General features: G+C 33.3%; 4 protein-coding genes and 1 long non-coding RNA gene across 6 annotated transcripts; 3 read left to right on the forward strand and 2 right to left on the reverse strand.

Moving 5' to 3' along the window:
• Nucleotides 1-9,764: 9,764 nt before the first annotated feature.
• LOC130991480 (uncharacterized) lies at nucleotides 9,765-13,833 on the forward strand. Its single transcript, XM_057915736.1, has 9 exons — nucleotides 9,765-10,120; nucleotides 11,411-11,505; nucleotides 11,655-11,719; nucleotides 11,988-12,031; nucleotides 12,647-12,724; nucleotides 12,891-13,050; nucleotides 13,170-13,349; nucleotides 13,423-13,482; nucleotides 13,567-13,833. Exons 1-9 carry the CDS (start codon nucleotides 9,975-9,977, stop codon nucleotides 13,675-13,677), a joined length of 939 nt encoding a protein of 312 aa, XP_057771719.1. The 5' UTR covers nucleotides 9,765-9,974; the 3' UTR covers nucleotides 13,678-13,833.
• A 1,028-nt stretch (nucleotides 13,834-14,861) lies between these two features.
• On the forward strand, nucleotides 14,862-17,738 carry LOC130991479 (GPI mannosyltransferase 1-like). The gene is given in 5 exon segments (XM_057915735.1): nucleotides 14,862-15,627; nucleotides 16,067-16,249; nucleotides 16,665-17,117; nucleotides 17,120-17,184; nucleotides 17,282-17,738. Coding segments are annotated over 5 exon segments (1,275 nt in total). The 5' UTR covers nucleotides 14,862-15,356; the 3' UTR covers nucleotides 17,585-17,738.
• Nucleotides 17,739-18,927: 1,189 nt separating this feature from the next.
• LOC130991478 (pentatricopeptide repeat-containing protein At3g09040, mitochondrial) lies at nucleotides 18,928-23,663 on the reverse strand. 2 transcript variants are annotated; one of them, XM_057915733.1, is made up of 2 exons: nucleotides 19,587-23,663; nucleotides 18,928-19,034 (listed from the first exon to the last, which is right to left on the reverse strand). In XM_057915733.1, exon 1 carries the CDS (start codon nucleotides 23,482-23,484, stop codon nucleotides 20,524-20,526), a length of 2,961 nt encoding a protein of 986 aa, XP_057771716.1. In that variant the 5' UTR covers nucleotides 23,485-23,663; the 3' UTR covers nucleotides 18,928-19,034; nucleotides 19,587-20,523. The 2 variants fall into 2 exon arrangements, with proteins under 2 accessions (XP_057771716.1, XP_057771717.1); XM_057915734.1 differs by lacking the exon at nucleotides 18,928-19,034 and having other exon boundaries at nucleotides 20,459-20,734; nucleotides 20,845-23,663.
• Nucleotides 19,126-20,436, forward strand: LOC130993027 (uncharacterized). The gene is given in 7 exon segments (XM_057917748.1): nucleotides 19,126-19,167; nucleotides 19,246-19,289; nucleotides 19,534-19,771; nucleotides 19,892-19,933; nucleotides 19,935-20,072; nucleotides 20,154-20,213; nucleotides 20,304-20,436. Coding segments are annotated over 7 exon segments (675 nt in total). The 3' UTR covers nucleotides 20,415-20,436.
• Nucleotides 23,664-26,625: 2,962 nt separating the features above from the next.
• LOC130991482 (uncharacterized) lies at nucleotides 26,626-27,364 on the reverse strand. The gene is made up of 2 exons (XR_009091154.1): nucleotides 27,089-27,364; nucleotides 26,626-26,979 (listed from the first exon to the last, which is right to left on the reverse strand). It is a non-coding gene; the product is annotated as an uncharacterized LOC130991482 (long non-coding RNA).
• Between the last annotated feature and the right edge of the window lie 290 nt (nucleotides 27,365-27,654).

A 27,654-nucleotide genomic window follows, 5' to 3' on the forward strand; every position in this document is an offset into this window, starting at 1 on the left:
GTTCAAATACTTATGAAATTGATAACAATCGAAATAAATATTTTATACATTTAATTTTTTGTTAATATAATTATCAAGTCCTTATATCTCCCAAAGAGAATATTTAGTCCTCTTCATAAATGACAACCAGTTAAAATAAATCTTTATTTTGAATTATGATATTTGTTAAACAAGATGAAATGTGCATTGATTTGGTCAATTATGAGATATGCCAGATCAGGAATTAGGATTTATTACTTTATTTAATTGTTTCACCAACCCTACAAGAAATTCTTTCAAATAGTCATAATCTTCTTTGGTGGGGTTTGCAATGCTGACCACAAATTTAAACAAATCCTCTTTTTTTTCTTGTGGGAAAATGATGAAAGCGTTGTACTTTTACGTACAATACATCATCTTCTTTTCCAACTATTTTTTTAATATTTATTTGAAAAATCTAGACTTTTTTTTTTATTAATTTAAAGGTGGGACGAGTAGTGGAATAAATATCATATTTTTTAAATCGAGATGTCTCACTAATGGAAGTACTACTAACTTGGCTCTAAAAGAAAAAAAAAAATACTACTCCTAATTTGCATTTTCCGACTTTAAAATATTTTTTTTTTTACAAAAATATTGCAACAATAAATTAAATTATATGTGATGCTCCAACATTGTAACAAAAATAACTAAATCCCTATTTTCTTGATTAGAAAGCGTAGCTACTTAATATTTTCAGAGTTTGATGTACACTTGTCATCTCAAAACAACATGGTTTTATTCAAATTAAAATAGATAAATAAAATTTAAAATATATATGTGCCTGTAACCACTAAAATATGTAGCCTTCGTGTTTTCATCTACCTTTTTTTTTAAATTATTACATCCAAATAAAGTAAAAACACAGTCACACTCTAGCCTTCTAAGTAACTCAAACCCCCAACTTATTAATTAGATGAGAAGCGTCTTACCAACAGATTGCGCTTCATCATAAAAAATTTAACGGTCGGGAGACTCGAACCCAAGACCTTTGACCTTAGACATTAACCTCTTACCGCTTGGCCAACACACACTTCGCGCTTTCACCTACTCATCACAACGTCTCGCTCAACATAATACTTCATTTTGCTAGGTTTTTAAATAAAACTTACTTTAACCACTCTCTTCTTAAAATACCACATAAAACCCTACAAAAAGAATATTTTTTCACGAAGGAATAGTCAACTCTCGATAATTATCGAGGATTAATTAATTTTTGAAACGACCGATATTTACCGTTAGTTTATCAAGTGGATTGATTACCGAGAGATAATATCCCTCGGTAATATGTAATTTTTAAATTTAATTTAAATATTAATTTAATAATTTATAATTACCGTCAGAAATCCCTCAATAAATAGAATATTTAGTTGGAGAGTGGTAGCCCTCTGTAATTGTTTTATAGTAGTTTATTTTGTTAAATTTTAAATTTATCGATAGAAAAATCCATCGTAAAAAATTATTCTTTTGTTGTAAAAAATATGGAGTACTTGTCAGAGAAGAAAAATAAATAAAAATAAATAAATAGGGTATTGTTGTAATTATTCCTATATTAAGGTATTTTATGCACTTAAAGAAAATGAAGTTTTGAGAACCACATGACATACTCAACTAGCATGAAATTTGCTAAAATATAACAAGTGGATTCAACTACTAAAGTTCTCATCTCAAAGTCTGACAACTCTATCTGAAAGTCATTGCTATACTTTTGAATAATTTTATGTGCACCAAAATTCAAATAAAAACGCAAGTGCAATAAGAACAATTCATTTATTTTTCTTTTAAAATAATTGCAATTTGTTAGTTAGCATTAATATATAGCCACAAAAAAATTGCTGCAGACATGACTTATTTGCAAGAATCACATGTTATTGTAGTATGGTTGGGATGGTACAAGACATAAATGTTTTCTCTTGGCCCTTGTCACATTATTTCATAAACCCTTTTGGCATGACTAGTTTTAGGTGTACCAAATTACTTTCAATTTCTTGTATCAATTCATATAAGGGAAACCAATAATCATGTTCTTTACACATATAATTGTCTAATGGATTGAAATGTATACTAGTCATGAAATTTATAAAAGGAATGAGCCACAAACATTACTTCCAATATTGGTGAAGAAAATTAGGAAACCACTCATGTGCGAGGAATTAATTAGATCAATAGTCCAATTAGTACCGTCAATGAGGTCTAGCTCAAGTGACAAAGTTGAGGCACCAAAAGATTCTTTTTTGTGAGAGGTCTTGGGTTCAATCTCGTCTGCGTGCGGTGTAGTTTTTTCACCTTTGTTTGGATAGTGGTCTCGTCTGCATGCAGTTATTTTCCCACTTTTATGCGATGTAGAGGTCTCGTCTACGTGCGGGTGACTTATCTTCAAAATTAAGTCATTTCGTTTGTGGTATGTCATAACTATGATCTTTTAATGCTACTTCCTCAATAAAACAAGCATTTCATAGACCATAACTCAATAATAATAATAATAATAATAATAATAATAATAATAATAATAATAATAATAATAATAATAATAATAATAATAAAACTTGTTTTAGAGGTAATGTATAATAATGGTTACGATTAATCTATAATTAAGAAAAATGGGTTGATATATACAAAAAAAGATGTAAAATTATTAATTCAAGAAAAAATATGTAAAATTATTAGTAGTCAATTTATATCCTAAAATGATACTTCTACAAACACCTCATGACCTCAAGTTTTTTTTTTAATCTGTATTTATTATCAAATCTAAATTGCTTATTATAATTTTAGATTTAGTAAATAAAATAAAACGAAAATGTCACATATGCTTTTCATTGATATGTGTAGTAACTTTCCATATATGTTAGCATGATAAAATCTAAGAAAAAATTGCCAAAATAAACAATTATTGGTAGAATTGGCACGTGCAGCTTATAATGAAACTTCTGAAATTTAAACTAGTATCAGTACAATTTATCTTGAGATTGCAGAAGTCATTAAATGTATGTATATGTAGAATTTTACCTTTATATATACACAAATGAGGAGGTATAAATCATTAATATATAGTAGTATATTTTAATAGAATATTTGTAAAAAAAATTATTAAACTTTTTAATAAAATATTTATAGGTCTCGTATTAAAATATACGAGTGATTTGCATCCAACATATTTATATTAAAAATAACTTATGTATATATATATATATATATATATATATATATATATATATTAGTTAATTAGATATATATAGTGACACATGCAAATGGAATATGCACATGCATGTCTCACACACGACGGCAAAAGCGACGCGACAGACATGAAATTATGACATTTAACCAATATATAATACGACATCCTAGTTTTTATATTTGCTATAATAAATATCACATGAAGATAGCTCCAAATGTTATGAACATTTAACTAATTTTCCATCCATCCTAAACTTTTTATGCTCTCATTCCCATACCCTGCATTCTCATTTTGTCAAGACAAGCCAATCAAATAAACTAAAACAATGAGAGAGATAGAGACAAAATAAGTAATAAAAAAAAGTCCAACCAAACTCTTGAATTGCATACGACTCAAAAGAAACACTGAAATTCCTTTTATGTCCCTTGAATTTTTTATTTATTTTCATTAGAATTACAAGATGTATACATTATATAATCAAATAAAGTCTCTCACACGCATGTCCCTCTATACCACACAAAAGTGAGAAAATAATCGCACGCAAATGAGACTTCTACACTACATAAAAGTACATTCGACAAATGAGAGTCTTCAGGTGTCTCAGCTTTACCACTTGAGCTAAATCTTATTGGCTGAGTTTTTAAAAAATTATTCATATACTATCATTTTTCAAGATTTTCTTAAAGCGATGTTAAATAGTCACATTGTGACTACCTACAAATTAATTAATTAATAGTTATTTTACTGTATCGCTCACTTAGTAGTTATCTTTTGTATATTTTTAAAAAATAAAATAAAATTAAAATTTACCAAAAATTAAAGAAAAAATAAATACAAATGCTATGACACAGTAAAATAATTATTATTTTTATTTAAAAATTAAATTAAACATATTATTTTATTTTTTTCTAGAAATATTTATATCTCTCTTTCTCTCACACACTAATAGTTTTTTTTTCCGAGGTAACACACACTTACTTTAAAATTTTAAATAATTTATTATATTTTATCTGGACATATTTTGTCCAATTGTAAAAAGAAAAATACATTTGCGCAATTAATTTTCGTATTCGCATTAATAGCTAGATTTACTTTTTATTTTTCACGTGCATGCGTGTATAAATATGTAACGAGTAATTTACTACACGTCGGTATACCACTAGCTCGTAGCTGCTAGGCACTAGAATTAATTCAACAATTTTGACATTAATTATATATGTGTTGCGATTTATACTATCTATTCGAATTAGTATATTTTCTACATTCAAATTTGGAAGACCAGCCACTTCTTTTGACCTTTATAAATCTATAGGATTAAAAAAAATTGTACAAGAAATGAGTTGGACGATGGCATTTTCCCGGTTGGACCATATATATAAAGAGAAAATGAAAATTAATTAATTAAAAATGAGGATAAAACAGTAGTTAATGCATTATTATTATTGATACGAAAATAAGTATCAAAGATATGCTGCATGTATGCCACTAATCATTAAAACATATTATATACTCCATATAGTTATGTGAATATATGAATCTAAATTATCTAATAGTGGCATAGTGCTCCCTTTTCATTGATTGGGCCCACATTTAATTATACCATAATTTACAGGTAAAAAAAATCAATCATGGCACTAATCATGTGTGGATAACTACAAGTTCACTGTATATTGATATTTTCTTCTATCAATAATGCTATTTGGACAAAATTTGTCCTGACAAAATATGATTAAATATTCTATAAAATCAATTTATTTTAAAATTTTGGTTCAAAATAAAATAGGATTGAACTAGTTTTAGATTGTTTTCTTTATATTGTAATTTTTGTAATTTTTTAATAACCTTTTTAATTATTATTATTTTTAAAGTACACAAACTGCAAATAAAATAATAAAATTTGTTAAAAAATTACGAAAAAACTACAATATGGAAAAAACAATAAAACTTACTAAATCTTTTTAAAACTTGAATCAAAATTTATAAACAAATTATTTTTTAAAAGTCTTTAACTTAATTTTTGTCCGAACAAATTTTGTCCAAATAGCACTTTAACTTAAACATATGGATTCTTATTTTTTTATTGCATGCACTAAATTACTGAAATACAAGCGATATTACTTTACGTGCGATGCTTGAGAATCACAAAAAATTAAACGATACTATTAATTTTTTTTTTCGGTAAATGAAAATTTTATTGAGTGCAATCCAAAAGTAAGATACAGATCAGTCACTCGAACTTTAACAAGCAACACTAAAAAATAAATTTGATACCCAAAATCAAAACTTCACTTTAATCATCTCGATAAGGTCCTCGTAGCAACTCGACGAGTTTTTGAATACTATCGCATTTCGATGAATCCATAAGTTCCATATAACACAAAATTCATAGAGCTCTCCACCATTCCACCGAATTTTGCCTCCTTGCAATCCCCATAAAAAGTGATAAGATGGAGTATCATGCCCAACATAATAGATTTCAAAGTAACTATAACACTTGACCCACATTCTATATGCAAACGAGCAGGAGAAAAATAAGTGTTCAATAAATTCACCTTGTGTCCAACAAAATGGGCACGTGTCATCATCAAACTCGCATATCACTCCTCTTTATAATAGATTTTGTTCAGTTGAAATTCTATTTTAAAGAAGTTTTCAACAAAATGAGCTTGTCTTGTTTGGCGCGAACTTGCACCAAATAATTTTCAGATTTTCATCTGCCCATCTTCCTTGAATTGATTAACCATGACTTAATTTGTAATTTTTCTTGGATGTTGATGCCTAAGAAATAGTTAAATGAGCTCGAATTTGAATAGCCATTTAAATCGAATTTACTAAACTTAGACTAATTTTCAAATTTGGCATACAATTCACGACAACACTTTTATAAAAAAATATGCGATATGAGTTTATTGTATGAACTAAAAATATTATCTCACAAAAGAATGTTGTTTCACCATTCTTTTTCTTATTTGTATTATATAAAGTATTTTTATAAAATATTTATAATTAATTAATATTTCATATCTATATATACGATGTTATTTATTATCAGTAAATACTTGAAAATTAATCTAACTAACTACAAATTCGAGTCGCTGAGAGATCAAAGTCAACCAGCAGTCAGATTTTTTTCTAGGATATTTTTCTCTGAAAGAATACCTAACTAATACGCATTTGAGTTACCGAGAGATCTGGAAAATAATCTAAAAATCTTTTTTCGATTTAAATGATATAATAATATTAAATGATGCTAAGTAGTTTGTTACTAACTAACTACCACTAAATGGTAGTGGATATATATGTTGAGTCAAATTGAAAAAATATAAATATTGCCACTAAATTGGTCTTATCCGACGATTGATTTCAGCGCTTAAATTAGCGTTGGATTCGGTTCACTAATACAGAAATTCGAAAGAAAAAAAAAAATTCGACTAAAATATTTTCATATTCGATGAAAAAACTCATAAAAACTTTGAAGTTCAAAAGATATCTAAAATTATATATGACTCCTCTTGGACTATCCTACCTAAAATATTTTCCAATTTCTTCTAAAAAGTCATTTTCCAATTATTTGGAAAAGTTGTATGCTTGTCGCTTGAAAAAATATAAAAGAAAAGGAAAAAAGATGTGACTTGTGAAGTATACAATTAATCAGCACAACCAAAATAATTTAATTAATTTAATTTATGTGGGAATGAGAGAAACCAGGATTAATTTTGTAAAAAAAGATTAACGATAATTTATTTGTGAAATACCTGACAAAAAAAATCTTATTGAACCTTCCAAATAAATTGTTCACCCATAAAAAGGAACAACGAAGTTGGTTACTGTATACAATTTGAAATTTGAAAATTTATCAGGAGTCAACTATATAAAATGGTTTTGGTTTTATTTGAGTGATAAGATAAAATAATTTATCTTAATTAATTTGTAAAATTAGATTTATGATGGATAATTTGGCTCACACTTTATTCATTCCATTGAATGATTATTTATAATTCTGATTAATTGTTTTTTTTCAATGTTATTAATTTTATTTATATCGTTCGCCACACGTTCATGATACCAACGTAATTATCATATTTATAAATATAATAAAAAAATTAGTTTTATCTTAATATTTAAAAAAAATTACAATAATAAAATTGATATTATGAAAAGGCAAAAAAGTTAAAAATAAGAAATAGATTTCTTTTTTTTTTAAAGATAAAAGAGGAGTGAGAATTTTTTTTAACTTTAATCTTTAAATAAATATATCTTTTACATTTTAGATCAAATATTTACATAAATATATGCATATTAGAAAGAAATAAAACAAAAAGATAAAGAAACAGGAAATAAAAATAAATAAATCTTCAATTTTATTATAATTATAAAATTATCACTTAATTTTAAAATAAAAAATATTAACTTTTTAATATAACATTGATATAAACACATTAACCCGAAGTTCAATAAAAAAAAAACAAAAAAAAAACAAAAATAACCAAAAGTTGATTGGGAAAGTTCGTTAATGCTTGGAATTTTTTCAATATAAAGGAAATTTGAAGCCCAATCAAAAGATTAAAAACAAACGAAAGTGAATAAAGAAAAGTTTGAAGTGATGAAAAAGATACACACTACCCAATTTCTTTTGTCTATTATCACTACAAACAAAGATAAATAGATCACACCCGATTCGATATGAAATAATGTCGGATTAAAAAACTTAGCACATGGCCCAAAATATTAGAGATCTAAAAGAGTAAATGTTTTTATATTTATTAGATAAGATTTACACTCGAATTTTTAAATTTAACCCAAAAATTCAATATACAATGATGGGCCTCAGGCCCTCAAATCCGGTCCAACATATTAAGTGGTAGAGTTATTTTTCTTATAAACTCTTTTAATTTTGTTTTACTTATTAATAGAATTCTTTATATTTTTAACAATGGAAGAATTCTATTAATGAGCCTATGGAAAAACAATTTGGAGTGTGCTCGAGCTACCTCCGGTGGGAAAAAATATAAGAAAACAATGTGTGCGTGAGTTGATTTAGCGACAGGTGGTTAATATTCAAGACCTGAGGTTTTGAGTTCGAGTTCACCGTCGTGGAGTCTTTAAATTTATTTATTTACATTATGGATGGATACACTTTATCTTTGTCCTTGTGAATATTTATGAATTCCCCAATTTCATTGCATTTGAATTTACAAGCTCTAGTTTATAGCCTGCTAATGTTTACAATATATTTACTCACTAGTGGCATGTGCTTTTACTAGCACTAGGGTTATGACTTATGAATATGTAATGTTGTTTTAGGGAATAGTGATTTGTTTTGTTTTGGAGAGCAATAGTGTGAAGAACCCGAACCGAACCAAAAAAAATCAAAATTTTTAGAATAAAAACCAAACCAAATCAAAAAACTTAAATAGTCCAAAAAAATCGAAGAAAGAAAATGAAAAATAAGAAAAAATAAAATTATATTATATTGTATTTAATATTAAATATATATATATATATATATATATACATTTTAATTTAAAAATTATATATCAATATGTATATATATTTACATATATATATATATATTAATATACTATTAAATAAATGTAATTTGGTTTTCAGTTTTATTCGGTTTTTACAAAATCGAACCGAAAAAAATCGAATTCTTTTGAAAAATCAAATCGAATTATATTTTAATATTTCAGTTTGGATCGGTTCGATTATTAAAATGGTGATGGTGACTAAGGAATTTCAAATAAGGCGTCTTGTGTGATATCTTTTCTCTCTTTTACTCTTCTTTTCTCCCTTTTGACAAATCAAAGTTTTTTTTTTCTTTCTATACGTGTTGGGAGTTTAGTAGTCTACATTCGATTATTATGTTTTTATGAGATTCGGAGCTCATCTGGTTATTAAGTATGGTACGCGAATATAAAAGAAATCTAATTTTTATTTTATACTTGAAAAAAAAATCTAAATTTTAGAATTGATTATTCCTTAGATATACTAGTAGCAACCTCCATACCAAATGAGATTGTAAACCTATGGTTCAAGTTGACTTTGAAACAATTAGTTAAATTTTGCTTTGTTTGTTTTCTTACTGTAAACACAAATTATTATATTTAATTTAATTCAATAACACTATTATGGATAAAAAAATGTATGCGTAAGGGGTTGTAATATCTATTTGATCCTTCAATTTTTTCTTTCCAATTTGATCCTCTGGCAATTTCTGAACAACCTTAAGATTTTTCGGGCAATTTTGTTGGAGTCGATGCAGAGACCTTTCTCTTTATTTTTGGTTTCAAGAAATGGAAAGAGAATAGAATCAAATACTGAGAGGATTGATAAGAATAATTGTTATTTTTATTGAGTATTTGGTTCAACAATAAAAATAAATCTTTGCTAAGAGATTTTATTTCTTTTATATTTCCTCTATTTTGAAAGGTATCAAATAGAATGATTGAATTATCCACAAATAAGGTAATGATTAACTCAAGTAAGCTTCAACAAAGGTGAAGTTGTTGTTAAATTTCTTTATTTAATACTGCTAATTTATTAAAAAAAACATGGGTCGAATATTAAAGAGAATTACGTAAACAAATTCTCATCGATCTCTTAAATACGAAATCTAAAATAAAATTTTAATAATAAAAAAATAAAAAATCAGCCATTATTTCTCTACATTAAATCATACTTAATTCATAATGCTTCTTCCACTTCAACAACTCTCTCAACAAACTCTATCCGCGCCATAAACTTAACGGGAAAAATAAGAGAGCAGAGATCAGAAATGGAAAGCCACCGCGAAATGAGCGACGGTCGTCCGACGGTGATGGTGACCAACGACGACGGAATCGACGCCCCCGGCCTCCAAGCTCTTGTTCGTGCTCTCGTTTCCTCCGATCGATTCCAAGTCTTCGTCAGCGCACCTGACAGGTACTGTGTGTGAGAAATTTATTTTGGTAAGATCGCTTTATTCCAAATCGAAAGAACTTATAAGTTGTCAAAGTGCTTGAATAATCGAGCTTATAAACTAGAGAGGGAAATTTTAGTTAGAGAAGAAGTTAAAATGTATAATGAAAATAAAAAATTATAATTGAGTTATTTTTTAAAATGAGTGTTGCTAATAAGACAATGAGAAAATAAGTTGGAGTAACTTATAAGCTCTTTGGGAGCTTATTTTGTCAAACGCTTATAAACTTCCTGAACAGCTGTTTTATAAACTCAGCCAAACACCCTCTGATTCTGCATCATATTTAGCAAGACTTAGAAGAATTGATTATGTGTTTTGATTGAAATTAAGCAGATTGAGTGTGTTCTCAAATAGTTATTTTACTCTTGGATTGAAGTAAAGCTTAATGAAAGCTAATATTTGGAAGCAGCAAATTCCAACTACTACCCTTCTGGAGAGAGTCAGCTTTTTATTTTATTTTATTTTTTTCTTTGCGAAAAAAAGAAGCACTTCTTCAGAAGAAGTTTGAGAGCATTTCCCTAATAGATTCGGCATTAGTGTGCAATTTTTCTGATTAACTAATATCATGATTAACTTAAGGAGAGTAGTCTTTATGAACATAAATTTGTGCAATTTTTCTGCAATTTGTGAAATTTCAGCTCCTAAAAGTATACTAATCTCTAAGCTTTGGCGGTTTCCATTGATTTATTTGAATTCAACTTGTTCTCAAGTTGATCTTTCGAAGTTATGTAACATTTTCCAGTTTCATTATGTGCTTGTAATTAACTTAATAAGTTGACTGAGTTAAAAAATTTTGAAGCAATGTCCTTTCAAGGGCCTTGATCAGTAGAAGATCACTTTAAATTAAAATTTAGGATTAATAGTGTTTTATGTCCCGAACTTTCAGTGTTTTCCACAAAATGTTCCGAACTTTCAATTTTTTCCATAAAATGTCCCACTAGACAAAATTCGGTGACAAAAAGATGAATTATCTCGCCGAAAGAAATATTTTGGGGACCATCATTGTTGGAAAACCATATTATGAACCACCATTGTTGAAAAACACTGAAAGTTTGTGATTTTTATCATCTTTTCGTTATCGAATTTTGTATAGCGAGACATTTTGTAGAAAAAACTAAAAGTTTGGGGTTTTTTAAGATAAAATGAAAGTTCGAAACATTTTATAGAATATGCTGAAAGTTCGGGACATAAAACACTATTAACCCTAAAATTTATTAACAACTTATCTTACATTTGCTATGAAACTTTTGCAGGGAACAGTCTGCTGTTAGTCATAGTTCCACAATCTTAACTGTTATGCATGCCAAGCCTGTCCAAATTGATGGAGCAATTGCTTTTGCAGTTTCTGGTTAGTTGCTATATTCTTTTATTTGCAACCAAAACATAGAGAAATAAAACTTATATATTGCATATTCTCTCTATGCAAGATTCCATAACACATTCTTCAATTTGATTTCAGAAAATATGTTGTCATCTCGTTTACATTTTGTGCTGCAGGAACCCCTGCTGACTGTACATCTTTGGGAATTTCCAAGGCTCTCTTCACCTCAATACCTGATCTGGTACTTGATAATTCTTTAGCTGGTTATCTTTGTAGAATAGGCTCGTTTTTCATTTTGAGTAAAATAAGTGTACTTAATTGATGCGGACCACACTATTTTCTTCCTAAAAAGTAAGTTTCTTAATTTCCGTGCCCAGCAAAAAAATGAGCCTATTAGAATGGGACGAAAGGAGTAGAGATATGAAGTGCTTCTTTATAGATATTAGCTTGTTCCTAACTTTAATAAGATAAGTTGCTTAAAATTGCCTATTTTTAATTGTTTTTTGCAGGTAATCAGTGGCATTAACAAGGGCAGCAACTGTGGTTATCACATGTTAGTGTTTATTTTCTTGCTGAAAATTCTCTTTATTTGTGGATGTGGATTTGTTCCTAAAATTAGTATTGGCATGACATTAAATGGTTCTGTTTTGGTAAATGTGTTTTTAATTGAGGGTTAATTGTCTATAAATACATAAATTATACCCAAATTTTGGTTTTTTAACCAAATCTATTTTTTTGGGTTGAAAAATAGTACTCACGTAAAATTTTAATTTATTGGAATTTGGCCTGACTCCAAAAATTCGTTGCCTAACAACAAATTCGATGGGCAATTCAAAGATAATGTTGGAAACATCTTGATAATGGTTATCTAATGATACCTATATTGTTGGGTTTTGGTCCTCGAATGTGGTCGGAGAAAAAAATATAGAGTTTTATAATATCAACTTTCATGCCATTTTTTTTTTATCACGTCAGGGGATTAAAACCCAACAATATATCACTAGAAAGATAATGTCAAGAGCTTTCCAACGGTACCTTCGAATTGATTATGTTTCAACATTTCCACCCTTTCCAATCTAAAATCCACTAAATATGAGTGAAACTTTTCAAGATTTTATTAATAATGTGAATGCATGCCTTCGTTGATTTCATCTTTGGACAAATGCAGTATTTATTCAGGGACTGTAGCAGGAGCTCGGGAAGCATTTCTGCACAACATACCTGCTGTTTCTATATCATATGACTGGTATTGTACCTCACTCTTCTTCTTCTTCTTCTTCTTCTTCTTCTTCTTCTTCATGATCTTGATACAAACAGGTTTTGCTTAAACGAAGTTGGAATTTGCTGCTTCCAAATATTAGCTTTCATTAAGCTTTACTGAATAAATCTCATCTATGATCTCGGTTAATAAGGTACGGTCCAGGAGGGAGGCGTAATGTCGATGAGTTTGCACTGGCGGCAGAGGCTTGCTTGCCTATAATCAGCGGTATGTTGGCTGAAATCAAGAAGAACACTTATCCACGAAACAGTTTTCTCAATATAAATGTTCCAGCAGATGTTGTGAATCATAAGGTGATCTTGGATCTGCTTTGGCAAACTTCCTTACTGCTGCACTTCATCATTAACATGTATACTGCACGACCTTCTTTTGTTGTAGTTTAGTCGTATGAGATGCCTCCTTTGTTGAGCAGGGCTATCGGCCAACCAAGCCCGGTAACAGCATGAATATACTCGGGTGGAGGCAAGTCACTTCTCAGGCTCAAGGCGAGGAAATGATATCAGCAATGGTTGCAACAGCAGGCTCGTCCTCAATCTCTGAACCAGAGGCAACGGACGCTACCAAAACCGAGCAACTTATGTTCATAAGAAAAGTATGGCATCTTCTTGAAGTTTATGAAGATCTTCCTTCCTTGTCTTGATAGTAGTTTTATGTGTCCTTTTCAGCTCTTGGCGTTACAGGTCGAAGATGGTGGCACGGACTGTTCTTCTCTTCTAGAAGGATACGTAAGTCTAATGCACCACTAGAATCGAGAAAGAGCTCTCAGTCTGTCAATCGTTATTGATTAATTTTTGTCTTGGCATTTGCAGATCAGTGTGAGTCCTCTTTCTGCTATGTCTCCTGCTGAGGAAGAAAGCCACTCATATTTAGCAGAGTGGCTGCCACTTCTCAACCAATGCTTCTCTTCTTCTACCATTTGAGTTTGAACACAGAAGCTGCAAATCTAGTATGATAAATGTAATTCTTGAAATTTTGGTCTACTACACATAGCTCACATAATAATCAAGATTTGTATAAAAAATAGATAATTATTTGTATCTTTGAACTATGAAACTACATCCAGAGAGATTTTACTACTTCCAGGTAGCTTCAAAACCCCTTTTTCCATCATCATTTCCCTCACAAATTCAGCACCATCCCAGTTGCCTGAGGCTGCATGTATACTTGAAAGCAGCACATAGGGAGAAGAATCATGTGGTTCCAACTCGAAAAGCTTCTCAGCAGCGCGTTTCCCCCTCGTGTCGTCCCCCTGCAATCTGCACACAGCACAATCAACCATGCACGCCCAGTGATCCCCACGCGGTTTAACCCCATGGAAGCCCATCATGCTCATGCACCATTCCTGCATGACTACACGCAGTTAGAACACCAAGGAGAGTGACCGCGTCTGGTTCCACATTTGCCCCCTTCATCTCATCAAACACCTTTAGAGCATCTTCTGCATAACCATTCTTCCCATATCCAACAATCATAGAGTTCCACAAGATCACATCTTTCTTGCTGGTCATTTCTCTGAGGAAGCTCAGAGAAGAAACCAGTTGCTTCACTGTTTCTTCGATTATTGATGTACATTCCTAAGAGAGAGACAGCTAGAAATTCATCACTAAATGGAAGGCCAACTTTGAGGATAAAACTGTGGATTTGCATTCCAAGAAACATTATCTCGATTCTTGATCTGCTCAAATAGTTTCCTCGCATTGAGTAGAGCTCCACATTTGGCATACATATCCACTAATGCATTTTGCACATATAATTTATTAATTTTTTACTTTTATTAGATAATAAATAGAATTCTAATTCTAATGCAATTAGAAATATACTCTTATCATATTTATAATTTAATAATTTTTTTTTACTTTATTTAGATTGTCATGTCACATAATTTCCATGTAATTACATTGTATTGTCACGTCATTTGAAGTTTTGATCGGAATCTGTCATCGTGGGAAATTCCATAAAAAATGATTTATTATGTATTTTAAAACAAGAATGAAAGATTATGGAAAAAAGCAAAATTTGGAAATTTATTATGATTTTATACCAAATTTACGCTAAATTAAATTAGTACAGATTTGGCCAGTGTGTTTGGTATCATGTGCATGTAATCCGATTATTTTTATCCTGATTTTTGGCAAAAAATGAGATGCCCCCGGCGCCATTTTCGAGGTGTCTTTGTGTGCCCTAGCAAGATTATTTCTGCCTCCATCATTCTCTTTTTCCTCTGTCGCGATTACCCCTCATCTCCTCGCCATCGCCTGCCCGTCTTTTGAATCGATCGCCGCCGTCGCTTCAGTCAGAATCCGGCGAAGTTGCGTTACATTTGCGAGAGTTCGCTTCAGTCAGAATCGGGCCCTTATATTCATAGATGAATCATGACACCAATTCCCTTTCTATTAAAATATTTTTCACATATTCAATTTGCTTAGTAAACCGCCGGCCGCCGCACCGCCGTTCAATCCCTCGCCGTCGGTCCAAGTGCTGTTTGCATATAACCTAAAATTTCGATTTTTCTCACATTCCGTATTGTATTTCCCAACATTTGAAAGCCGAGCTCAGTATCAAGGAAGGCGAGCTGCGAATTGGCTTCGAGAATCGAGCAATGGCGGAGATAGGTTTCCGATCCGTGCTTCTCATCTCAGCAGTATTTCGCGTGGTTTTGATTCTGTACGGCGAGTGGCAAGATGCTCACATGGACGTCAGATACACTGATATTGACTACTTCGTCTTCTCCGACGCCGCGGCATTAATGGCTTCTGGAAAATCGCCGTATGAGAGATCGACGTATCGGTATTCGCCGTTGATTGCTTTCCTTCTGATGCCTAATTCATTCCTGCATCGGTCGTGGGGAAAATTCATGTTTTCTGCATCAGGTATGTTTGTGTTACTTTACTAATTAGATTACTTTTTTGTTTCAAATTAGCTACTTAAAAATTAGCTTGGACTTTGATTTTGACTGCGTTATTGATCTTAATTTGAATCTCGTTGTCAGTGGATTAGGATTTTGTGAATTTTACTTGATTTGGAATTGATTTCATGGTAGTTAACTTCTTAAATGTGGTTATTGCAATAATGTTTAGTTGAAGTAGATGAATTCATGCCTCCAAATTTTTGGAGGCTAAACCAATTTCTGCTTAGAGTTTCCTTTTTTGCCTTTCTCTAGCTAACAGAAAGTTGGTTTCTTACTGAATTTGTGTCATATTTGCAAAGAGTTGAGGCATGAATCGTTTGCTATGGACTGGATAGTGTATCATACTCATAAGTTCTCGATGATGCAGACGATGAAGTATCATAACTAAATTGAATTGACAGATCTACTTGTGGGGTTGCTTATCCACAGAATACTGAAGTTGAGAGGAGTTCCTGAGAAACTATCTACATACTCGGCAATGGTATGGCTTTTCAACCCGTTCACCTTCACGATTGGAACACGTGGGAACTGTGAGCCCGTCATTTGCTCCATGATTCTATGGATTTTGATATGTCTGATGAAAGGTACAACTTCTATACCCTTATGTAATTTGTTCATTAGTTGGCATGTGATTGCTTTCTTGTTGGTGTAAAACCTATGTTTCTTAGGCTCCATATCAATTACCTGCAGATGGAAATCATAATAAAAAATGTTCAGTGACATTCAGAGGCATCGTTACAATGATGGTAACATTAAGTAAAATAAACGTAAGTTCAAATCAAGCAATCATTGCAACTGAGATTTGCTTAATGTTCCATTCATCAGCATCTTGTATTTTTGGCTAAAATGATATGAGCTAAGATGACGAACATCTCCAAGTCTTGGTCCAAATAGTCAAGTATCTGCTCACAGTCGCAGAGCAACTCATGTAAAATTTTTACGTCAATTGTAGTTCAAATCTAGTGATTTAATTTGTGTGTTTCTTTCTGTGGACTACAGACAATCTCTTACAGGCTGCATTCTGGTATGGCCTCGTTGTTCATTTGAGAATATATCCCATAATTTACGCACTCCCGATCATCATACTTCTTGATCCACTGTACTTTCAACCTGGTAGAAAGCCCGCCCTTGTGCACTGGAGTTTTAGAACCTCAAAGTCATCCTGTGACTCGAGTAATGCAGAAATAATTGGTTTCCAGTATATTTGGAACTTTTTCAGAAGCATGATAACATGGAGACGAATCGTGTTTGGAGTTCTTTCTGGATCTACCTTCCTAATCTTGACAGGATTTAGTTTCTATTTATACGGATGGGATTTCTTGCATGAGGCATTGCTATACCATCTCACACGTACCGACCCTCGCCACAACTTCTCGATCTATTTCTACCACATATACCTCCACTACGAACATGAGTTTTCAATCCTGGAGAAACTCATCTCCTTTCTGCCACAGTTTTCGCCCCAGACTTGCCATTCTGTTTGTTTCTACAGACAGTGGCTTTTGTAGCATTTAACAAGGTTAGTGACAATGCAATATCACATTCCTATCTTCACCATGCTACTAACTTCCCCAGCAATGTACGTATCATCGTCTTGTTCTCGTCTTTCCTTGCAGGTCATAACAGCGCAGTACTTTGTGTGGTTCTTCTGCCTACTACCTCTGATACTTCCATGGAGCAATATGAAGCTTAAATGGAGAGGCCTGGCTTGCGTATCTGTATGGATCGGAGCGCAAACGCATTGGCTGATGTGGGGTTACTTGCTCGAGTTCCGAGGCAGGAACGTCTTCCTTCAACTATGGATGGCAAGTCTGCTCTTCTTGGCAGCCAATACCTTTGTTATGATCAATGTTATTCGTAGCCATGTATTCTGTCCTCTGTTTAAACCATTGCAGGCATATTCAAGCAAAGATGATTAGTAGTATGATTTTCTTGTATCTTTTTTCTGAGTTTAGGAATTTTGAAGAAAAAATGTAGTTTCTTTAGTGAGTTTTATAAATAGAGCTCTTGCAATCCATATATCATGGTTCATCAAATAATAATAATAATAATAATATATTTATTCAAATCAAACCATTTGGCAAAAACTACAAGATCAGAACATAGCATATGTTCCCTAGAGGATTCAATATCCATAGCAGCAAATCTGTTTACTTTACTGTTGCTTGAATTCATGTGGATTTCAACTAATCAACACAAGAATCTTCCAGCCAGTAACGCGAATCATATTCGCCCGAGGAACTCATCTCAGATGCCCAAAGAATTCAAGAACAAAATCATCATGTCACTGGTTCGATTTGATTGCATAACTTGTAATAATAAGCTAAAAACAGAAGACATCTACTTCTCATACTGAAAATGGAGTTAAATCCCATAAGCAATCCCCTTGTTTAGTTTGCAATCTTCAAGTATGTTGTCCAAGTCCCTTGAACACTAGGATGCTTAGTCACGTGCCTCGTCTTCAGCTTCAAAACTTTCCTTCCTTGAGAATTTTGGAGTACATCCTCCGGAGTCATATTCTTCACACAGACAACGCGCTCATTTTTGTTTTCTGCATAAATATTAACTCAGATGATACCTTCCCATAGGAGCACACTGAATCCATTAATATGAAAACATTGCTCAACACACAACATTCGTAAAAGCAGAAGAGGAAAAACATGAGATGTTTATGCTTCAGTTTACACAAAAAGTCATGATGTCTGATGTCTCTACTTCATCTAATCATATTAGCATCACATTGTTCTTCCGTCTTCAGTTTCTCAGACCATCTTATTCTCGGACAATTTTCAGATACAATCACATTACTACATTTTATTAGGCACACCACACCACACACCACATGATCTCATTTTATCTTTTTGAAAAGAAAGTGAAAACACAGTATCCATATTAAAGGACATATGAAAAGATTCGAGACTCCTATAACTGTTAATAGAGACTATATATCTCAAGCGGGCTTCTGCAGACAATACTAGCATGAGCGAGAGTCATTTCTTCTCTTACTAGCCTAGTTGCAAAGAGAAAATAATCAGATTTTGCTACTGTCATAACTTAAAGTACAGATTAAGAAGTGCAAAGCAAACCCAATCCATGGAGTTATATATTCAAATACGTACGAGGTGAAAGTGAAGATAATCGAGCAGAAATAATCGTCAATCATCATTCAGGAATTGTACTAATTTCAGGTTTCGTAGCATTCCTAGACATGATAAAGATCAACATGACCCAAAACAACAAGGGGTAAAGAGAGAGGTCTTACTATAGAATCCTTTCAAAAGTGGATGATAACCACGATTTAGCTCAGTGACCACCTCAAGCTGAGGATTCTTCTCTATAAAAGTTGGCAGCTGAGACTCCATAAATGCCCTAAATCAGATACACAAACGGTCAATCCTCTACTAACAGAAAGTACTATAAGAAGAAACTGTTTTTTCTTCCCTCAAATGAAACTACATCTATGGGAATTTCCAAGTCTCTCTTCACCTCTATACCTGATCTGGTAATAGATCTTAGTATGTTCCTAACTTTAATAAGATAAGTTGCTTAAAATTGCCTATTTTCAATTGTCTTTTTGCAGGTAATCAGTGGCATTAACAAGAGCAGAAACTGTGGTTATCACATGTTAGTGTTTAGATTCTTTTTGATCACTTGAAAATCCTCTTTGTTTGTGGATGTGATTTGTTCTTAAAATTAGTATTGGCATGACATGAAATGGTTCTGTTTTGGTAAATGTGTTTTTAGTTTATATGCAAATCCAGCAATGTAAATATTAACAGTATTCAACTTTGTTACATCAAAATAATAATAAAAAGATATTCAACTTTGAGGTCTTCATTAAGCAGATTTCATCTTTGGACAAATGCAGTATTTATTCAGGGTATGTAGCAGGCGCCCGCGAAGCATTTCTGCACAACGTACCTGCTGTTTCTATATCGTATGACTGGTACGGTCCAGGAGGGAGGCGCAACGTTGACGAGTTTGCACTTGCAGCAGAGGCTTGCTTGCCTATAATCAGCGGTATGTTGGATGAGATCAAGAAGAACACTTATCCTCGAAACAGTTTTCTCAACATAAATGTTCCAGCAGATGTGGTGAATCATAAGGTGATCTTGGATTCTTGCTCTGGCAACTTCACTTCATCATTAACAAGTATACTGCACGAGCTTCTTTCGTCATGTTTTAGTCGTGTGAAAACGATTGGATCCCTAGTTCTTTGTGTGCAGGGCTATTGGCCAACCAAGCCGGGTAACAGCATGAACAAAACTCGGGTGGAGGCAAGTCGCTTCTCAGGCTCAAGGAGAGGAGATGATATCAGCGATGGTTGCAGCAGCACGTTCGTCCTCAATCTCCGAACCAGAGGCAACGGACGCTACCAAAAACGAGCATCTTCTGTTCATAAGAAAAGTATGGCATATTCTTATTCATGGAAGTTTATGAAGTATCTTCCTTCCTTGTCTTGATAGTAGTTTTATGTGTCCCCTTCAGCTCTTGGCGTTCCAGGTCGAAGATGGTGGCACGGACTATTCTTCGCTTCTGGAAGGATACGTAAGTCTGACGCACCACCATTCATAGAATCGAGAAAGAGCTCTCAGTCTGTCAATCGTTATTGATTAATTTTCGTGTTGGGATTTGCAGATTAGTGTGAGTCCTCTAGCTGCTATGTCTCCTGCTGAGGAAGAAAGCCACTCATACTTTGCAGAGTGGCTGCCACTTCTCAATCAATGCTTCTCTTCTTCCACCATTTGAACACAGAAGCTGCAATTCTAGTCTAATAAATGTAAGTCTTGAAATTTTAGTGAACTACATAATAATCAAGATTTGTATAAAAAAATAGATAATTCTTTGTATCTTTGAACTATGAAACTACATCCAGAGAGATTTTACTACTTCCAGGTAGCTTCAAAACCCCTTTTTCCATCATCATTTCCCTCACAAATTCAGCACCATCCCAGTTGCCTGAGGCTGCATGTATACTTGAAAGCAGCACATAGGGAGAAGAATCATGTGGTTCCAACTCGAAAAGCTTCTCAGCAGCGCGTTTCCCCCTCGCGTCGTCCCCCTGCAATCTGCACGCGCTGAGATAAGCAGCCCACACCATGGAGCCCGGCTCAGATCCTAGCTCGTGGATGAACTTCTCCGCCTCATCAAGAAACCCCCAACGCCCGTAGAGATCAACCATGCACGCCCAGTGATCCCCACGCGGTTTAACCCCATGGAGGCCTATCATGCTGTCATAAATCTCTCGTCCTTCACGCACCATTCCTGCGTGACTACACGCAGTTAGAACACCAAGGAAGGTGACCGCGTCTGGTTCTATATCTGCCCCCTTCATCTCCTCAAACACCTTTAGAGCATCTTGTGCATAACCATTCTTCCCATATCCAACAATCATAGAGTTCCACAAGATCACATCTTTCTTGCTAGTCATTTCCCCGAAGACTTGAGCCGAGCTTTCAATATCTCCACATTTAGCATACATATCCACGAGAGCGCTTCCGGTCAACTCATCTTTATCATAACCTACATGGAAGATGAAAGAGTGGATCTTCTTACCTTCCTCTAGAGAAGCTAAACCCGAGCACGCTTTCAAGGCGCTACAAAATGTCGCTTGGTCTGGCAGGGCGTTATGACATCGCATCTTATGGTACCAAAGCAACGCCTCTTCATAACAGCCACTTTGAGCGCTTCCTGATATCAAGACAGTCCACAACACCGTGCTTCTCGGACGAGGAAGCTCAGAGAAGAAACCAATTGCTTCACTGTTTCTTCGATTATTGATGTACATTCCTAAGAGAGAGACAGCTAGAAATTCATCACTAAATGGAAGGCCAACTTTGAGGATAAAACTGTGGATTTGCATCCCAAGATACAAATCATTATAGCTGGAACATGCCTCAAGAAGGGTAGCAAAAGTGACTTCAGAAGGCTGCAGTCCCTCAAGCAGCATATACTTAAAAGTATCCGACGCCTCGCCTAAGCTAAATTGAGCATAACCAGATATCAAAGCATTAACACAAATCACATTTTTCTCAGGCATAGAAGAGAATACATGAGATGCAGTGTCAACTACTCTGCACTTGCAATACATGTCGATTAATGAGCTTCCGGCATACATGCCTTTTTCTAGACCATACTTGTGCATAAAACAATGTATCTGCATACCCTTGCAGAGATCTTTCAAATTTGCCACAGCACTAAGTATGCTAGCTAAGGATACCTCATCAGGTGCAATCCCCTCCGACATCATCCAGCGAAACATACGAAACGCTTCTTCTTGTTCCTCCTCCTGCACATAGCCTACGATGATTGCATTCCAAGAGACATTATCTCGATTCTTGATCTGCTCAAATAGTTTCCTTGCATTGAGCAGAGCTCCACATTTGGCATACATATCCACCAATGCATTTTGCACATATAAGTTTCTTCCGAATTCATTCTTGATTATAAACGAATGTAAAAGGCGACCCATATTGATATCCCCCAAACAAGCACAGGCACTCAATAGACTAGTATGAGTATACTCATCGGGTCGAAATCCAGAAACCTTCATACTTACAAATAACTCGAATACTTCACGAGCATGCCCATTCTGAGCATAGCCTCCGATTAATGCATTCCACAACACCTCATTTTTCTCTTCTGAATCATTGAACACTGCTATTGCAGCCTCCATCCTCTGACATTTGGCATACATATTAACCAAAGAGCTCCCTGCATATACGTTAGAGCTAAGGCCACGCTTCAGCGCCCAAGAATGGACCTGCAAGCCATATGTAAGGTTAGCCACAGTGGCTATTGCTCTTAACACACTTCCTAGAGTTGAACGCGTTGGCTCAACACCAGCATTGACCATCTTCTTGAACAGTTTGATAGCCCCTCCTTCATTACCCCCTTTTACATGACCTGAAATCATAACATTCCACGCAACGACATTAGGGTCACGCATTTGGGCAAACAGACGACAAGCATCCTCAAGCCTTCCTCGCCCCACATACGTGCTTAAGACAGTCACGAGTACTACATCATCCGGCACATGACCCGCTTCCTGCATCTGCTCGAAGACTCTCAATGCCTCACTAATCAAACCAGCTTGAGCAAGCCCCGAGATCATTGAAGTCCAAGCAACTCTATCCGGGTACACTGCAACATCAAATATCCTCTTGGCAAATGCCAAATAACCGCATTTTGCATACATATCAACTAAGGCACCCTCACAATACGCGTCGGTTTCAAACCCCAACTTCATAGCAGCACAATGTGCTTGCTTCCCAAGATCTACATCCATCAACTTAGCACAAGCTGACAAGACAATGGCAAAGGTAAACTGATTCCCTGCCACCCCACAGCTCCACATCGAGGCAAAATCCTCGCGAACATCCCCAAACAACCGTCTACGCGATTTCATACTCATAACTGAATTCCAAGCCAGTTCATCCCTTTTCTCGAGGTGCAAAAATACCTTTCTTGTGTAATCCATGTGGCCGCATTTGCTGTACAAGTCCAAAATAGAGTTCCCCAATTCCCTCTCTGACGAAATGCCGAACTTCAAGCTCTGGGCGTGAATCGCTTTCGCCGCCTTCAATGAAAAACTCAGTCTTTCGGGAATTCTGTCGAACACTTGGCGGGTTTGGATCTTCTTGCATTCCCCCAAGCATTTCTCCAATAGATAGGCGTAAAAATCGAGCTCTTGAGACGGAGATTGACGAAATATTTTATCTTTAACGGGATCGAGAGTTGAAAATTCGGATTGGAGATGCGAAAATGGAGATTTTGGGTTTAGTCGCTGGGGCCTGATCTTGCTATATCTTGGTAGCATTTCATCGGCTAAATGTAATAGTATAACTTTGAAATGAGAAAATACTAAATCATTGAATGAAAACTTTCATATATACTCCCACCATTCAGCTGAATCAGAGATGAATTCATCTTCTCCTTTGGCAAAGAGATTTGACGCCAACACCACTCTCTCCATCTCTTTGCCGCGAAAATATTCGGATTTGGTATCGAATTGAAATGGATTTCGAATTTGGGCCGGGCCCTTTTAAATGGGCCATGATTGAAAACAGCCCAATATAAAAAACTAAATGTAGTTAGAAAATACTCCCTCCGTCCCACGAATCTTGATGCATTTATTTTCGACACGTGAGTTAAGGAATTATAGATTAATGTTTTAAGTGTGTAGGTAATAAAGTAAAAAAATGTGTAGGTAATAAAGTGATAACATAGGGAGTACAAAAAGAATATACATTAAGATTTATGGGACAATCCAAAAAAGAATATACATTAAGATTCGTGGAACGGATGGAGTACCAACTTTTACGAATTTTCATATTGAACCCAAAAAGTAAACCAATGAGCTTTAAATTTAAAATCTCACATTTTAAATGGAGGAAGTCTTCAATTGAGCTTATATTCAAGGATTTTTTTTATATTTTTTTGGGTGACTATTTAAGCTAATAAAATAAGGATTTTTAGTATTTCCATCAATGATCAAACACCTTATTTTTTACCATAAAACATTTTACTCCTATTTTGTGGTATTATGATCATGTCATAAATTTAAGATCATATGGCTTAATATTTATAATTGATTGCGACACTTGTAGCTTTAGTTGTAGCTCATCAAAGTTTTCTTACGATTTGACACTTGTCATTGTCTCATGGAGTGAAGTTGTAGCTCTTCATGGTAGGGACAATCCTACATTTATTTAAAAATTGATCGATCTGATTGAACCGACAAATCAAGATTGAAAAATAAAATATCATAACTCAACCAAATTGACTTATATTTAGTCCTCCGTCGACAAAATAGAGTCCCGTTTGAGGTTTGAGGGTGGGCACGAGTTCTAATAAAAATATTAAAGTTATTGCAAATAAAATAAAAGTATAATTTGTAGCAATAGTATTAGTATAAAAAAATAGACTAAAAGTACATTATTAATTTAAAAAATGGAATAAAAGTCAATTTATAGTTAAATATAGAAGAAAATGTATAATGATGGTTCAAAAAGTTAAATAAAACTCTTTTTCGTGGACAAAAAGAAGAAGTAAGCCGACTCTTTTTCGCGGATGGAAATAATATGGAGTAATTTTTTGGTGCACAAAACATATGTTACATTATTTTACCATAAAATAGATTAAGATTCGAATTAAAATACATATTTAATTATATAATTATGAGTATATCATTAAAATATAGGTCAAAATCTTGATCCTTCTCTCACTGAAACTGGTTTACACAAAATCCCCACTTTTCCAAAGAGTTAATTGTAATTAATGATTCACGTAGTCCAAAATGATCCAAACTTTCACCCATTTTTATAAAAGCCTCGACTTTGCTTATTGTTAATCCATCCGTCCCATTTGTATTGATCCCCTTGCCATTTTAGACTGTCCCAATTGTATTGGTCTTTTTTTTAAAATAGCAAAAATAAGGGTTCTTAAGTGAACAAAAGTAAAGCACTTCACCTACTTAACTCATAAATAAAGGTAAGGAGACAATACAAATGGGACGGAGGGAGTATAATTTTAGCTCGCGATCTAATTTGACATCGAAGCGATGAATCTCTTCATCAGATTCTGACTTAGAATATATGTACGTCAAACGATCTCATTTCAATATGAGGTTGTAAAAGAATTTCACTCGAGAATTTGATAAGCTGATTCTATTTTCTTATGCCGAATTCTCTGTCACATGTTAATGTTAAAACTTTCTCCAATATTAGAAGCATTTTTAAAAACATGCAAAAAATTAATTTAATTTTTTTTAAAATACTCAAAATTGGGGACATAAGCTATTGTTAATAAATTTTTATAATATAATGTATATACCCAAATCCAAAATCACATGTTATGCCATCAAAATTAGACATCGATCCAAAATTTCTCATCATCTTTCTTTTACTTGGGAGGGCAGTGGAATTTGAACCCGATACCTCACTGTTCATAACAAGAGATCGCACCGCTTGGTGTCCCACTGGAGACAAATTTCTCATCATTTAAATATCATAAAGATGACTTGAAATATATTTAATTAAGTTGTGTCATTAATCAATACCTATCATTAGTCAACCCTTAAACTTCCGAAAGTTGTGAAGAACCTATCGTAACTGCCACATTAACTGCCCAAAGTTGACAACCCAACAACAAGTCATTTTAATTTTACCAAAAACGACATGCTACAATCTTCATTCATTGTGCTCAACTACTAATTATTTTTAGAAAGGTAATAATCAAGAACCCCTATCTCATCATACATACTTTTATTTTGATGGAAATTACAAAAAAATTATTAAACTAATTAAATGATATTGTGGTACAAATATAAAGAGAGACGAATGTAAATAATATATACACATATAGGGTTTGTTAGCATGGAAAAACATATAATTTACATAAAAAATTTGCACGCATATAAATCTATTAATATATTAAAAAGGTAACTTTTAATTTAAAATTGATTTTAAATTAATTTGAATGGAAATTTTGTATAAAAAAAAAATCAAAGCCATAATTTATGTCAAACTCAAATTAATACACTAACAAAGTACTTACCCGTTAATATCATGTACTATTAATTATGTCAAAAAATATACTTGTCATGAATAGCCCAAATAACTGCCATTATTTTTTTCGGGATAATATTCTATTTACGAACTTCCATGTAAATATACTTAAAAGGCCAAAATTATGAAATTTAAAATGGGTAAAATTTATAGATTTAACATTAAAGAAATATATACTTTGCGATCGAAGTTCTAAGATTTATTACCCTTCACATAATTTTATATATATATAACTTGAAATTTTAAAAATATAAAATATTTTACGTGCATCCCACGGCGGGCAAATCTAGTCCTTTAAACTACTAGTAATCCTTTTAAATTAAAATAATTAAGGAAGTTATAGAATATACCAATATTTGTAAAAATATATAATAATGTGAACTCGTGGGAAATTTCACTCTATGAATTTCAATAATTTATAGACATTCTGTATTATGTTTACCTCACTCGAAAAAAAATTGAAAGCCCCATAATGTGAAATGTGAAAAAACAAAACGTAATCAAAAAAAGAAAAAGAAAAAAAAGTTTCTATCTTATGTACATGTATGTATGTATGTCACTTTTCATCTCTTTGATTCTTCCTTGCTAATGGAGTCATCATTTCGGCGGCGACGACGGCGGCGATGGCACCGGCAGCGGCAGCGGCGGCGGCTGCCGATGCGACTCCACCAATATCGACCAAAGCACGTGCACGTCTTCGTAAGGGCACGATTTCACATCCTCGTACAAAATGTATATCCCTCTACCTAACCAAAATCAATACATCACAAACAAACATATAGTAGATAATTAATTTAGTAATTAACCTCAATAATGTATCTAATTAACCAAGAAATTAATCAAGAATCTACATACTCTTCTTCTGAGCTGAATTGAGACGAATCCACAGCTTCTTGAAGGGGGAGATGAGGGATTGCAGCCACCCCATTTGGAGGAGAGGGTGAGTGCTCAAGACATGTTCAACAATTTAAGCAAGTTAGGAGAGAGAAACACCAAGTCTAGAGAGAGAAACTTGCAGTGTGTTTTTGCTTAGACAAGGGTCAAGTTTAGGTTCACTACTACTTTTTTTTTTGGTTTGTTTGGTTATTAAAAACATTGTTGCAATGCCTTGCAAATCAATCATGAGCACCACATTTTTGTTGTTGGTAAAATGTCTAGTTCATATATACCTTTTTCCCTTGTAGTAGAAGAACCCTCTTTACCTATAAGGAACCTTTCTTTCTCAAAGCTTTGATTGTGTAACTCATATTTCTTGTGCCCTTCACTTCTAGTATTAATTAACAAAATAATAACCCAATAATAAGCACAATTCTAGTATTAATTGGGTGTGATCTTGTGTATATATATACAATATTTACGCAGGGTTAGCTTACAGTGAGAATGATTATTTTCGTGAAAAATGAGAATAACGAATAAGTCAG

This window comes from Salvia miltiorrhiza, chromosome 7 (assembly GCF_028751815.1).
Source record: "Salvia miltiorrhiza cultivar Shanhuang (shh) chromosome 7, IMPLAD_Smil_shh, whole genome shotgun sequence".
Taxonomy (NCBI): domain Eukaryota; kingdom Viridiplantae; phylum Streptophyta; class Magnoliopsida; order Lamiales; family Lamiaceae; genus Salvia; species Salvia miltiorrhiza.

Coding starts and splice junctions, on each gene's coding strand:
- LOC130991480 (XM_057915736.1), top strand. CDS start 9,975: ATGGAAAGCCACCGCGAAATGAGCGACGGTCGTCCGACGGTGATGGTG. Junction 13,051..13,169: donor CAGATGTTGTGAATCATAAG/GTGATCTTGGAT, acceptor TTTGTTGAGCAG/GGCTATCGGCCAACCAAGCC. Junction 13,350..13,422: donor AACTTATGTTCATAAGAAAA/GTATGGCATCTT, acceptor TGTCCTTTTCAG/CTCTTGGCGTTACAGGTCGA.
- LOC130991478 (XM_057915733.1), bottom strand. CDS start 23,484: ATGCTACCAAGATATAGCAAGATCAGGCCCCAGCGACTAAACCCAAAA.